The sequence below is a fragment of the Pituophis catenifer genome, unplaced genomic scaffold (assembly GCF_029215685.1).
Source record: "Pituophis catenifer annectens isolate HBS135680 unplaced genomic scaffold, rPitCat1.0.hap2 SCAF_1, whole genome shotgun sequence".
NCBI classification, from domain to species: Eukaryota; Metazoa; Chordata; class Lepidosauria; order Squamata; family Colubridae; genus Pituophis; species Pituophis catenifer.
In genome coordinates this window covers 343,953,754-343,968,039 of record NW_027256881.1, presented here as the reverse complement: position 1 = coordinate 343,968,039, position 14,286 = coordinate 343,953,754, and the positions used below count along the sequence as shown (strand labels likewise).

General features: G+C 48.1%; 1 protein-coding gene across 4 annotated transcripts in view; it reads right to left on the bottom strand.

Annotated features, from left to right (window-relative positions):
* Positions 1–8,202: 8,202 nt before the first annotated feature.
* DPP9 (dipeptidyl peptidase 9) overlaps positions 8,203–14,286 on the bottom strand; it is a 56,549-nt gene continuing 50,465 nt past the window's right edge. For all 4 annotated transcript variants that reach the window (XM_070944557.1, XM_070944563.1, XM_070944562.1 and 1 more), the window contains exons 20-21: positions 10,268–10,379; positions 8,203–9,841 (exon numbers count right to left, since the gene is read on the bottom strand). In XM_070944557.1, coding sequence (XP_070800658.1) covers positions 9,749–9,841; positions 10,268–10,379 — 205 coding nt within the window. In that variant the 3' untranslated portion in view covers positions 8,203–9,748. The remainder of the gene's footprint in view (positions 9,842–10,267; positions 10,380–14,286) is intronic.

Below are 14,286 nucleotides of genomic sequence, written 5' to 3'. Positions count from 1 at the left end.
GTTACTCTCTGCAATTCTATCCATATTGCTATATTTTTCTTTTGTATTTTTTTAATAATTTTCAATAAAAATTTCAATGAAAAAAAATAGTAGTAACTGTGAGGGGGATCTTGGAGTCCTGGTGGGCAACCATTTAGATATGAGCCAGCTGTGTGCAGCAGCTGCCGAAAAAGCCAACACAGTTCTAGGCTGCATCAACAGAGGGATAAAATCCAGATCACGTGAAGTGTTAATACCACTTTATAATGCCTTGGTAAGGCCACATTTGGAATAATGCATTCACTTTTGGTTGCCATGATGTAAAAAAAACGTTGAGACTCTAGAAAGAGTGCAGAGAAGAGCAATAAAGATGATTAGGGGACTGGAGGATAAAACATACGAAGAATGGTTGAAGGAACTGGGTATGTCTAGTTTAATGAAAAGGAGGACTAGGGGAGACATGATAGCACAGTTCCAATATCTCAGGGGCTGCCCCAAAGAAGAGGGAATCAAGCTATTCTCCAAAGCACCTGAAGGCAGGAGAAGAAACAATGGATGGAAACTAATTGAGGAGAGAGAAGCAACCTGGAATTAAGGAGAAACTTCCTGACAGTGAGAAACAACCAGTGGAGTGCTTTTACAGCCCTCCCTAAGCAGTTTACAGAGTCAGCCTCTGGCCCCCGACAATCTGGGTCCTCATTTTACCTACCTCAGAAGGACAGAAGGCTGAGTCAACTTTGAGCCAGTGAGACTTGAACTGCCAAACTGCAGGCAGCCAGCAGTCCGCAGAAGTAGCCTGCAGTACTACACTCTAACCACTGCGCTAGCATGGCTCCCCTGCTTCAGGGTGTGGTCGGGGCAATTGAACATTTACTGGCTGGATGCCCTTCCTGACGCCTACGTGGAGTGTGCAGAAGTTACCATACTTTTTGGAGTATAAGACACACTCCCCCCACCCCCAAAGAGAGTGGAAATGTCGGTGTGTCTTATACACCGAATATGGCAATTTTTGGTCTCACTAAACTCCGCCTCGCGCGTCCCGTTTTTTGCAAAAACGGGATGCACTGATGGTTTGGGAGGCCTGCTCCTGAGGGCTGGGAAGGGCAAAAACGGCACACGGGCGGGGGGGGGTTGGGAGGCCAAAAATAGGCCTGTTTTTTAAGAAAACAGGGCGCGCAGAGAGTTTGGGAGGCCTGCAGAGTGCTCCTGGGGGCCGAGGAGGGTAAAAACGGGATGCGTGGGGGGTTCAGGTGGCCAAAAATTGGCCCATTTTTCATAAAAACAGGATGCGCAGAAGGTTTGGGAGGCCTGCAGAGTGCTCCTGGGGGCCCGGGGAGGGCAAAAACCAGACGCGTGGAGGCCAAATACTATTTTTTTTTTCTTGTTTTCCTCTTCAAAATCTTGGTACGTCTTATCTCCGGTACATCTTATAGTCCGAAAAATACAGTGTTTTTCTTTTTGTGCCCTGAAAGAGAAACTCCTCTTGCTGCCTAGGATCGAACTCTCAACCTTCCGAGTAGGAGGTGAGAGTCCTCACCTCTAGACCACCATGCCACTCTATTGTTACTTTACAATAAAGTAGAATTAATTCATCGATCTGCGCAAGACTTCATAGACTTTATAAGTCTAGCAAGCCCATTCTGGCTCCCTTCCCGTTGGTGGCTGTTTCTGGGCTTCTGCTCCCCTATACACAGCCACACCCCACACGCATGCACAAACACACACACACACACACAAACGTGAGTGCACCCATGTGCACAGAGGAAGCAAACCTTGCCTCATCGAGATTGCAGCATTTCTGGGAAAACTAGAAGAGAACTTTTCTGCAAAACATCCCGTTTCCAAAAGTTACACCGTTTAAAAAAAATACAGGGTTGGTAATTGAGGAGAATTTAGGATTTAGGTTGCAGGAATGTTTTTTTTCCAAATCCACCCACCTCTTCCCCAAGGGGTCTTCATGCTGTGTCCATCGCTACACCTTTTTACAATATTTTGGGCAGTGACGACTTCCTGATTTTTGCAGCTAAGATTAGAAGGAGCAGCCACACCATATGGCAGGGGTTTGGCAACTGTGGCCCTTTTACAACCTGTGGACTTCAACTCCCAGAATTCCTGAGACAGCCAAGCTTGGCTGTCTCAGGAATTCTGGGAGTTGAAGTCCACAGGTTTGTAAAAGGGCCACAGTTGCCCACCCCTGCCATATGCGATTCATTAATTCCGGGTCTCGTCCTTTTGAGTCCTTCGTCCGACTTCGACAACTTGTGTTCTTCTCACGTTCTGTGTTCCTTCTTCATTCACAGGACTCTAATCTGGGGAAAAGCACCATCTATTTTCATAAAGAAATACCACTACCCCACCACCCCATTCTGCCATTTTTCCAGTTTGGCAGTTCGAGTCTCGCCGGCTCAAGGTGGACTCAGGCTTCCATCCTTTGGAGGTGGCTAAAATGAGGAGCCAGATTGTTTGGGGGCAAGAGGCTGACTCTGTAAAGGGCTGTAAAAACACTGTAAAAGCAGTATATACAGTAAGTCTAAATGCTCTTAATGTGAATGATGTAGGAATAGTACAGGGTCAGCTATATGAACACTGAAGGACCCTCTTTATTCACATTATTATAAGAAAGAAATGTGCTTGTTTAGAGATTACACTAAATCAGCTAAATTTCATTCTTGGTAATATATATCTTCTGAGGGGCCTAGCTGTCAAGGATGCAAGGACATCCATATGAAACAAAAGTTACTTATTATCCAAAACAGCCATGAATCTACGCATCAGCAATCACAGAACTGAGGAAGGTTGTTTAGCTAAGATAATCTTACGAACTAGAAAATAACGAAGGAATTTAGTAATTAGAAAGTGTCAATTATAATGTAACAAATGTATGTTAACCATATATGGAAAACTGCTGTGCTCACAAAATCCTTTGCCTTGGAGATGTATAAAAGCAGTTGTATCAGAGCTCTTCTTGGTTCAGAATTGCAGATACAAATCTGGTTCTGAAACTGCGCAATAAACTGTCTCTGGCTGACCCAGGAATGTTGTTTGGTCTCTGGTCTCATCATTCCATAACACTCTTGCTATCTTCCTATCAATTTATAATAGAATAACAGGGTTGGAAGGGACCTTGGAGGTCTTCTAGTCCAACCCCCTGCTCAGGCAGGAGATCCTTTCCTATTTCAGACAAATGGCTGTCCAGTCTCTTCTTAAAAACCTCCAATATTGGAGCACCCACAATTTCTGAAGGGAAGCTATTCCACTGGTTAATTGTTTCTCACTGTCAGGACGTTTCTCCTTAATTCCAGGTTGCTTCTCTCTCCTCGATTAGTTTCCATCCATTGTTTCTTCTCCTGCCTTCAGGTGTTTTGGAGAATAGGTTGACCCCCCTCTTCTTTGTGGCAGCCCCTCAAATATTGGAAGACTGCTATCATGTCACCCCTAGTCCTTCTTTTCATCAAACTAGACACACCCAATTCCAGCAACTGTTTTTCGTATGTTTTAGCCTCCAGTCCCCTAATCATCTTTGTTGCTCTTCTCTGCACTCTTTCCAGAGTCTCCACATCTTTTTTACATCGTGGCGACCAAAACTGGATGCAATATTCCCTTACCAAAGCATTATAAAGTGGTATTAACACTTCACGTGATCTTCATTCTATCCCTCTGTTAATGCAGCCTAGGACCGTGTTAGCTTTTCTGACAGCTGCAGCTGCCAAAAAACCTGATAATTAAGTTATAACTCTTAAAACTTATACCATCCGCACCAACAACAATCTACACAGCTGCCTCTTCTCACATGTCTATTGGACCACATAAAAGGTGTGTGCAGTGGTGGGATTCAAGTAATTTAACAACCGGTTCTCTGCCCTAATGATTTCATCCAACAACCAGTTTGTGAAACTGCTCAGAAAGTTAACAACCGGTTCTCCCGAAGTGGTGCGAACCGGCTGAATCCCACCACTGGGTGTGTGTGTGTGTGTTTGTCTGTGATCAAATGAGATGACATGAAAGGGGCACAAGCATCTTAGGCACATGACCAAGATATCCCTGGCTGCAGGATGGTGAAGCGGAGCTTCCAGAGGCTGGGGCAGTCTACCTTAAAAAAACAACCACCAAGCATTCCCTAGGATCTTGAGTGCAGCTCCCTGTTTTAATGGGCGATGGCTGGCGTTCCCTTTACCAAAACAGGAGTTCTGTCCCTGATTTATGACCTGTTTCTCCCAGGTGCACTTACCAATTTCCTGCAGAAAAGGCTAGGAAAAGAGATGCCCCCTGCCTTGCCCGTCTCTCTGCAACGGCAAAAGTTCCCAGATCTCTTGAACCTTCTCTTCCCCCTCAGTTTCCTTTCACTGGCCCTGCCTCCACCTGCTGGGTTTTGCAAAGCCACAATTTTGTGATGCGAGCCCAGCTTCTACATAGCCTCCAGCAGTAGCCCTCCAGTGCAACAGAGGATGTGGTTTCCTTGCGGTGATCCGGAACTCGGTGCTTGATAACTCAAGTTATCTCGTGAGGTTCGAAGAAGAGAAGTAGGTACAAGTGCATGAAAAATAGTACAGTCGTGGCCAAAATTGTGGAAACCTTTTGGGAAAAGCGTATTTTCTAAAACTAGCTAATAACACCACTTTTTTTTTTTTTTTTGGAGTAGTAACCATAAAATTATGCATCAGTGGAAAGATAATTTAATCAAGAATGTAATGCAAAAACTTTTATGAAGGATTTGCTACTAGAATAGCAGTTACAGTAGAAAGAAGAAAAGTTGAAACGCGTAGAAAAAAATGAGATATACAAAAATTATTACCGTAGAAAAAAACGAGATACACAAAAATGATCCCCATGCCAGTTAATATTTAGTTGGGTAACCTTTAGCATGAATGACGGCCTTACAACGTCTTCCCATGGAGTGAACCAGGTCTTTTAGTTTTGCAGCTGTTATCATGTGAAACCAAGATTGAATGATGGCTTCTATTAACTGGGTTTCATTGCTGGGTCGCTTCTGACTAACAAGTTTCTTTAGACGGCTCCCTAGATTTTCAATTGGGTTAAGGCAGTGGTGAAATCTAAAATGTGTTACTACCGGTTCTGTGGGCGTGGCTTGGTGGGGGTGGTGGTAATGTGACTGAGTGGGCGTGGCCAACTTTTTTTTTTTTTACTTTTAAAACCATTTTTTCTACAACTTCTTCAGCCGAAGAAGTTGTAAAAAAATGCTTTTAAAAGCCTCTGATGATCCCAGCTGAGTTGCCTGATCGTCAGAGGCTTTTTTTTCTTTTAACAACATTTTTTCAACCAGAGGTTGTAGAAAAAATGCTTTTAAAAATAATAAAAAAAAAGCTTGATGATCACGCGGCTCAGCTGGGCATGGGGGGGGGGGCATGGATTTTTGCTACCGGTTCTCCGAATCACCCACTGCCATCGCTACCAGATCACCCAGGGATGAAATGCTCCCGGTTCAGACCGGATCAGGCGATCCAGTCCGAATCGGGAGCATTTCACCCCTGGGTTAAGATCTGGGCTATTCCCAGGCCATTCCAGCAGCAGAATATGATTATTTTGAAAATCCCCCAAAAAATGGTGTTATTAGCTATCAAACCTCAAAAATACTTTTCCCAAAAGGTTTCCACAATTTTGGCCACTACTGTAAATGCACGGGACCGGGAAGAGAACTTCCCTAGGGGTGCAGGGGAAAAGGATGAGAGATCCTTTCCAGCAGTGAAAAAAGAGGTCAAGATAATTTTCGGAAACGATGCTTCCAACACAGAGCAGAGCAAACGCCGCTGAGCTCTTGGTCATTCCAGTTCTGAACACCTCCTCAAATCTACACCCCACTTTAGAAGAGACAGGGAGAAGCTGTCAGACAGAAGAGATGAGATAACTTGCTCATTTTTTAAGAGCTCCAGATAGTCAATCAGAATCAGAATAGAGCTGGAAAGGACCTGGGAGGTCATCTAGTCCAGCCCCATTCAAGCAGGAGACCCTACACCATTTCAGACAAGTGAAGGTTTTAAAAACCTTCAGTGATGGAGCACCAACTTCTGGAGGCGGGTAGTTTCACTGGTTAATTGTTCTGTTAGGAAGATTCTCAATTCCAGGTTGCTTCTCTCCTTGGTTAGTTTCCATCCGTTGTTTCTTGTCCTGCCCTCGGATGCTTTGGCGAATAATGGACCCCCCCTTCTCGGTGGCAGCCCCTCAAATACCGGGAGACTGCTCTCATGTCCCCTAGTTCTCGACTTACGACATTTGAGCCTGACATTTCCATGGCTAAGCGAGACAAGTTGCTAAGTGATTTTGCTCCATTTTAAAACCGCCTTTCTTGCCACGGTCGTTAAGTGCATTAAGTGCAGCCGTTAAGCGAGTTAACAGGGTTCTTAAAATGACTAAAAGTCAGTGGCTTTCCCCACTGACTTTGTTGGTCGGGAGGTCGCAAAAGGAGATGATGTGACCCCGGGACACTGCAACCGTCATAAATATGAGCCGGTAGTCAAGGGTCTGAATTTTGATCGTGCGACCACAGGGGACGCTGCAAGGAAGGGTCGTAAGTGTGAAAAACGGCCATAAGTCACTTTTTTTCAGCGCTGTTGTGAGCTTCGGTTATTGAATGTATGTTTGTGAGTCGAGGACCACAACTCAACAACAGAAATGTGATAATAAATCAAGGACTATCTGTAGCTTGGAAAAGTTTGATTTAGAGCAGGGGTCTCCAACCTTGGCAACTTTAAGCCTGGAGGACTTCAACTCACTCATTCCCTCGTCACCTCCCGCCTGGACTACAGCAACGCTCTCTACATGGGACTCCCCTTGAAGAGCACCCGGAGACTTCAGCTGATCCAGAATGCGGCTGCGCGGGTAGTGACGGGAGCCGCATGGCGCTCCCACATAACACCTCTCCTGCGTGAGCTGCACTGGCTCCCAGTGGTCTTCCGGGTGCGCTTCAAGGTGTTGGTTATCACCTTTAAAGCGCTCCATGGCATAGGGCCTAGCTATCTCCGAGACCGCCTGCTGCTACCGACGACCTCCCATCGACCGGTGCGCTCCCACAGAGAGGGTCTCCTCAGGGTGCCATCGGCCAAGCAATGTAGACTGGTAGCCCCCAGGGGGAGGGCCTTCTCTGTGGGGGCACCTGCCCTCTGGAATCAACTGCCCCCAGAGATATGAAGAATTCAAGACCTCGGTGCCTTCCGCCGTGCCCTGAAGACCTTCCTTTTTCAGCAAGCTGGGCTGGCTTAACACTTTTTAAATGTTTTTAATATGTTTTGTTATTGTTTTTTAACTTTGGGGCCAAACTTATATCTTTTTAAATTGTTTTTAATGTTTGTATCTATGTTTTTTACTTTGGCTGTACACCGCCCTGAGTCCTTCGGGAGAAAGGCGGTCTATAAATTTGATAATGTGGGAGCCCCAGCCCTGTGGAACGAACTGCCCCCGGAAATTCGTTAAGATCTCCGACCTCCGGGTGTTTCGCTGCGCATTGAAGACCCTGTTGTTCCGCCAGGCCGGACTATCAACACAATAGTTTTAAATTGGGGTATTTAAATTTATTGGGGTTTTAAATTTGAGCCACTTTATTTAATTATTTTAAATTTTCTATTGTTGTTTTGTCTGTGTTTTTAAATAGGCTGTACACCGCCCTGAGTCCTTCGGGAGAAGGGCGGTATAGAAATAAAATTATTATTATTATTAATAAATAAATAAAATAAAACTCCCAGAATTCCCCAGCAGCTGGCTGGGGAATTCTGGGAGTTGAAGTCCTCCAGGCTTAAAGTTGCCAAGGTTGGAGACCCCTGATCTAGAGCAGGGGTGCCAAACTCGATTTCATTGAGGGTCACATCAGGGTTGTGTTTGACCTCGGGGGGGGGCGGGGGGGGGCATGGCCAGCTCGACATTGCATGTGCCACAGGCGGCCCTCCTGAGCTCCGTTTCCGCTGGCAGAGGCACCACAGGCAAGTCCTTCCATTCTTTCCAGGATAGCCCTGTGGTCCAGATCTAAGCATCAATTGTGGTCGTAAGTCGAGGACTACCCAGAGTGGTTTTATTTTTTGGTCATTCCTGCAATCCCAGCAAGTCAAAGACTAGGGGAGGAAAAAAAAAAAAACAGCTCCCAAACATCTTCGGTCTAGACCCTCAATTAGCCCAATTCATTTACTCGACAGGCAATTCTGCACAATTTTAAAAGACAAAATAAGAAAAAACAATAAAACAAACAAAAACCACACCAGGCGGGAAGCAACAGGGTGCCTCGTTCCAATAGTTTAATGAGTCACTACATCTTACCACTCATAATTATAAAAGAATAAGAATCCATAAAAATATTTTCTTTTCATAATACGCACTTAAAGATACTGGGGAGGAGGAGAGTTGGGGGTTGTTTTTTGTGTGTGTGTGTGGTTCAGATTTTCCTTCTCCCCCCCCCCCTCGTGTTGTGGGCAGGTCGACGTTTCCTTCTCGCTTTCCATTTCACCCCACCCAGGGGGAAGCAGGAGCAGACGGTCGGGCCGGGTGGGTGGGAAAAGGGAGGCAGGAGAGCAAGCCGGTCGAGAGTTTCTCCAGAGGGGCGACCGCGAGACGAAGCCTCCCCCCCCCCTTCAGATCTCTTCCCGGATCGCCGTTTATGTTGAGTGGGTGCAACGGGGGAGACGGAGGGGAGAGTGCTACCGCAAAGAGAAGAACAAACAAGCGACATCCGTTGGAACGGGGGGGGGGAGGGGGAGGAGGGGCGGGGGGGACCAAAAAATTACAGTCGCTGACCGGCAGAGAACTGAAGCCATGCCTAACTTACCGGAGCCCCTCCCTCAAGGGAGACAGGACAAGGAGGGAGATTAGGACATAACCAGAAAGAGGGGGAGGAAGAAAAAAAAAAAGAAAGACGTCCATAAATAATCTCACGAAGGCTAAAGAAAAGCTAATTTTGTTAAAAGAAAAAAGAATAAAATAAAAATAAAATCCCAAACCAAACTCGGCCACCGTTATGCCTGGTTTCCAGATAGGTAAACAAGGATGGCTCGCACCTTTCAAACATGCTGGGGGGTGGGGGGGGGAGGGGAGAAAGGGGTGGGTCAGGGTGGGGGGAGATCCAAGACAGCAGCACCACATGCTTATAAATAGAGCCCCCTTACAATCCACCCCCCCCCCCGAGTTCCTGTTCCAGTCAATTTCCCTCTCTCTTTCCCTCTCTCCGTTTCCTCTTCCTTCCCCTTTTCCCTTGCCTGCTGAGCCCACCTCAAGTCAGAAAAAGGGTCTCCTCCTGCATCCGAGGCGGGGGAAGGGGGGGGAGCCAAGCCAGCAACAAGGTGGAAGGTCGGGGGACGGACGGACGGACGGGGAGACACACACAGAACTCTTAGCAGGTAGAGAGACAGACAGACAGACAGACAGACAGCCGAAGGGGTGAGGTGGGATGAGGGGAAAAACTGCCCGTCTTTTATTTCCAGCACAAAGAAAGTAGCAGCAAATACTTGGGGGAAGGGGGACACGGGTGGGGGAGGTTGTGGGTGGGTGGGGGGGGGACAGAATAAGAAAAAGCCCTAAGAGAGGCTGGAAAACAAACAAAGGTTAGAGCTGCGCCATCTGGAAAGCAGAAGGGCCTCCCTAGGGCCCAGCGCGAGGAGAGATGGGCCTCCCCCCCCCTCCTCCCGAGACGGTTTTTGTGCTCTGCGTTCGAAGGCTGCCCCGTGGCTGAAAAGAAGCAGCGGGAGCAGAGCGCGGGAACCATGTTGGCGTCCACGGCGGAGGTGGAGGTGTGTGTGGGGGGGGAAGCAGGAGGGGAAGGGCCCGTCCGCCCCTCTCAGAGGTATTCTTGAAGAAAGTGCAGCAGCGTGATTTCGTAGTGCTCCCCGGACTCAGGGCAACGAATACTGTGTCGTTCGTTTGGATAGATCTGCGGGGACGAAGGGAGGGAAGAAAACGGTGTTAAAAGAGTCTAGGAACGGGCACCGCGGAGGAGGGCAGGGGGGCCCCTTGGACCTAGGTACAAGGCTGGGGGGTACAACTAAGACCACAGAGGCCCATCCTCTGTTCTCTCCTCGTCACCGTCAGTCGTTGTCGTACTTGTCCTCCTTCTGCCCCTCTCCCTCCTCCTTTCTGCAAACTCCATCCCCTTCTAGCACTGATAATGTTACCTAGTCAGGTCATGAAATGTCTGCAAGAAAACCACCAAGCTCAGAGAGCACCAAGGACCCCTTCAATAAAAATAAATAATTACCAGTACCTTAGCTGGCAGGGGCCTGCACCTTACCAATTGCAATAGTCCTCTGTTCCCAGTGGGCAGGACGGTGCCCTCTTTATTTCCAGCACTCTCACCTACCTGTAGCTGATACGGTTTCCCAGCCCGGATTAATTGGGAGATCAAGAAACTGGTGTGGAAAAAGTGCACGTTTTCATCCAGAAACCCGTGGAGGATCAGCAAGCGGTTGGGCCTGGGAAGTAGAGAGAGGAAAAATGATCCAGGGTTTAAGTGTCAACCTACTTGGTCAGTTAGGAAAGAAAGAAAGACTCCTGGCCCACGATTAGACAAAAAAAATATACTTTACTAAAGCCAAAGTAGCTACAGAAGGGGCAAAGCTGGATCTGAGATTTTCACGCACAAAGTATATAATTTAACATTTCCTTTTCAGCAGAGAAAATCCTTACAGAGGAGAAGTAATTAAGAAAATATTGGAATGTGCAGAAAAGAATAGATTAACATTGGCAATTAAAGAAAAAGAAAAATCGGAGTATTTTAAGGTATGGGGACAATTTTCTTTCTTATTTGATTTATATGCCGCCCTATCTCCATAGGACTCAAGGTGGCTCACAACAATAAAATATCCGAATAAAAGCATGTTAAAATACATGTCAACCCCCCAGTCCAGGCTGAACAGTCCAGGCGGAAGGTGCGGAGGTCAGGAGCCAACCGGAGCCCCAGAGGAAGTTGGTTCCAGAGGGTGGGAGCACCCACAGAGAAAGCTCTGCCTCTAGGGGACGCCAGTCGACACTGTCTAGCCGACGGCACCCTGAGTAGGCCCTCCCTGTGAGAACGCACCAGGCGATGAGGAGCTGTTGCTGGTTGCAGATGGTCCGACAAATATCCTGGTCCTAAGCCATGTAGGGCTTTATAGGTCATCACCAGCACCTTGAATCTCACCTGGAGGGCAACCAGTAGCCAATGCAAGTCACGCAGGAGGGGTGTAACATGGGAGTATCGGGATTCTCCCATCACAACCTGCGTGGCTGCATTTTGCACCAGCTGAAGCCTCCGAGTGGTCCTCAAGGGCAGCCCCATGTAGAGAGCATTGCAGCAGTCAATACGGGAGGTGACTAGCGCATGAGTAATTTTATCAACGGTTAGAGAAGAGATATATATGAAAATCAATATAATTAAAATTTTTGGGAAAAATGTAATGAATGAAATGTAAAAGCAAGATAGAAATGTAGTAAGAAAAATGGGGAGAAAGGAGGCATAAAATGAATTAATATAAACGTAAGAAATTTGGAAAGAATGTTGTAACAAATTACAATATAAGATGCATCTTTCCCCCCCAAAAGGGGATGAAAATTTAGGTGCGTTTTATACACTGAATGTAGCCCCGCCCACTCACTGGCCCCCACCCTTTGGCCTCTGCCTCCCAGCATTTAACTCCTTACAGCAAGCAGCAAGAAAAAACAGCTCCTTTCAGCTTCAGCACAGCCTAATTAGCACAAGTTGATTGGATCGGCCTCCCGACTCACAGTTGTTTTACTCTCAGCTGTTTTGCTAGGGCCTCTGCTGCTTGCTGCAAGGAGGTAAATTGCTGGAGCAGATTTTTTTTCCCCCTTGTGCTAATCAAGCTATGCTGAAAACGAAAATGAAAGTAAAGCAGGCTGTTTGCTGTTTATTTATTTTATTTATTTATTAATTTAATTTATATACCGCCCTTCTCCCAGAAGGACTCAGGGCGGTGTACAGCCAAAATAAAACACACAGATATAAAATTTAAAAAACAATTTAAGAAATATTAAATAATTTGGCCCATATCTAATTAAAATAAAACTACCCATTTTGGATATTTAAAAGTTAAAAGTTAATGATAAAAATTTAAAAATTAGGCCAGCCCGGCTTGTTGGAATAAAAGCGTCTTGAAGGTGTGTAAGTTGGGAATCCTCCGCATCTCGGGGGGCAATTCGTTCCAGAGGGCAGGAGCCCCCACAGAGAAGGCTCTCCCCCTGGGGGTCGCCAGCCGACATTGTTTGGCCGACGGCACCTGGAGGAGCCCCTCTCTGTGGGAGCGAATTGGCCGGTGGGAGGCTATTGGTAGCAGAAGGCGGTCTTGTAAATACCCAGGTCCTAAGCCATGGAGTGCTCTGAAGGTGGTAACCAATACTTTGAATCGCACCCGGAGGACCACCGGAAGCCAGTGCAGCTCGCGCAGGAGAGGTGTTACATGGGAGCGCCATGACGCTCCCATAATCACCCGCACGGCCGCATTCTGGACCAGTTGGAGCCTCCAGGTGCTCTTCAAGGGGAGCCCCATGTAGAGAGCATTGCAGTAGTCCAGGCGGGAAGTGACGAGGGCATGAGTGACCGTGCATAGGGAGTCCCAATCCAGAAAGGGACACAACTGGCGGATCAGGCGAACCTGATAAAAAGCCCCCCTGGCCATGGCCGTCACATGTTCTTCTAAGGACAGCCGTGTATCCAGGACACCTAAGTTGCGAGCCCTCCCCGTGGGGGCCAACGACTCGTCCCCAATAGTCAGAGATGGCACCACCTGACTATATCGGAAAGCCGGGAGCCACAGGCACTCAGCCTTGGACGGGTTGAGCTTGAGCCTGTTTCTCCCCATCCAGATCCGCACGGCCTCCAGACACCGGGACATCACGTCAAGGGCATCATTGGGGTGGTCCGGGGTGGAGATGTACAGTACAGATGTACTGGTGGAACTGCACCCTGAAACCACGGATGATCTCACCCAGTGGCTTCACGTAAATGTTGAACAGAAGAAAGGACCGACCCTTGCGGCACCCCACACACAAGGTGCCTCGAGGTCGACCTCTGGCCCCATCAACACAAACTGCGACCGGTCAGAGAGAAAGGAGGAGAACCACCGCAACACGGTGCCTCCCACGCCTAACCCCTCTAACCGGCACAGCATGATACCATGGTCGATGGTATCAAAAGCTGCTGAGAGATCTAATAGGACCAGGACAGAGGAAAAAACCCTGTCCCGAGCCCTCCAGAGATCATCAACCAATGCGACCAATGCCGTTTCTGTGCTGTACCCGGGCCTGAAACTCGACTGGAATGGATCAAGATAGACCGCTTCATCCAGATACTGGGGGAACTATCGCGCCACCACATTCTCAACAACCTTTGCCACAAAGTGGAGGTTGGAGACTGGACAATAATTCGCTAAAACAGCCGGGTCCAGGGAGAGCTTCTTGAGGAGGGGCCTCACCACCGCCTCTTTCAAGGCGGCGGGAAAGCAACCCTCACTCAAAGAAGTGTTGATAATCCTCTGGAGCCACCCTCGTGTACCCTCCCGGGAAGCCAGCACCAGCCAGGAGGGACACGGGTCCAATAAACATGTGGCCGCACTAAGTCTACCCAGAATCCTGTCCACATCTTCGGGAGTCACCGGGTCAAACTCTCCCAGATAACACTCTCAAGTCCTTCCTCCATCACCCCGTCTGAACCTACCCCATCAGTCCAAACCTTCCCGAATTTGAGCAATTTTGTCATACAGATACTGTACAAAATCCTCAGCCCTACCCTCTAAGGGGTCTTCCCGCGCTCCCAGATGGAGCAGGGAGCGGGTCACCCTAAACAGGGCGGCTGGGCGGTTATCTGCAGATGTGATAAGAGCGGAAAAGTAGTCAGACTTTGCCGCTCGTATCGCCACTAGGTAGGTCTTAATATGAGACCTCACCGGTGTTCGGTCAGATTCGGACCGGCTGGCCCTCCAACCGCTCTCTAGGCGCCTTTTCCGGCACTTCATTTCCCTCAGCTCCTCGGAAAACCAGGGAGCCAACTGGGATCGGCACCGGGTCAGAGGCCACAAAAGCACGACGTGGTCCAAAGCTCCAGCGGCCGCCCTATCCCAGGCGGTCACCAAGTCTTCAGCCGTGTCATGAGCCAGAACCTCAGGGAATGGCCCAAGCTCCGTCTGGAACCTATCTGGGTCCATCAGGTGCCTGGGGCGGAACCACCTAGTCGGTTTCGCCTCCCTGCGGCGAGGTGCAGCGGTTTGAAGGTCAAGTTGAAGGAGAGAATGATCTGACCATGACAAGGGCTCGATCACAATATCCCCTACATCAAAACCATTCAGCCACTGGCCAGAGACAAAAACCAAGTCCAGAGTGTGTCCC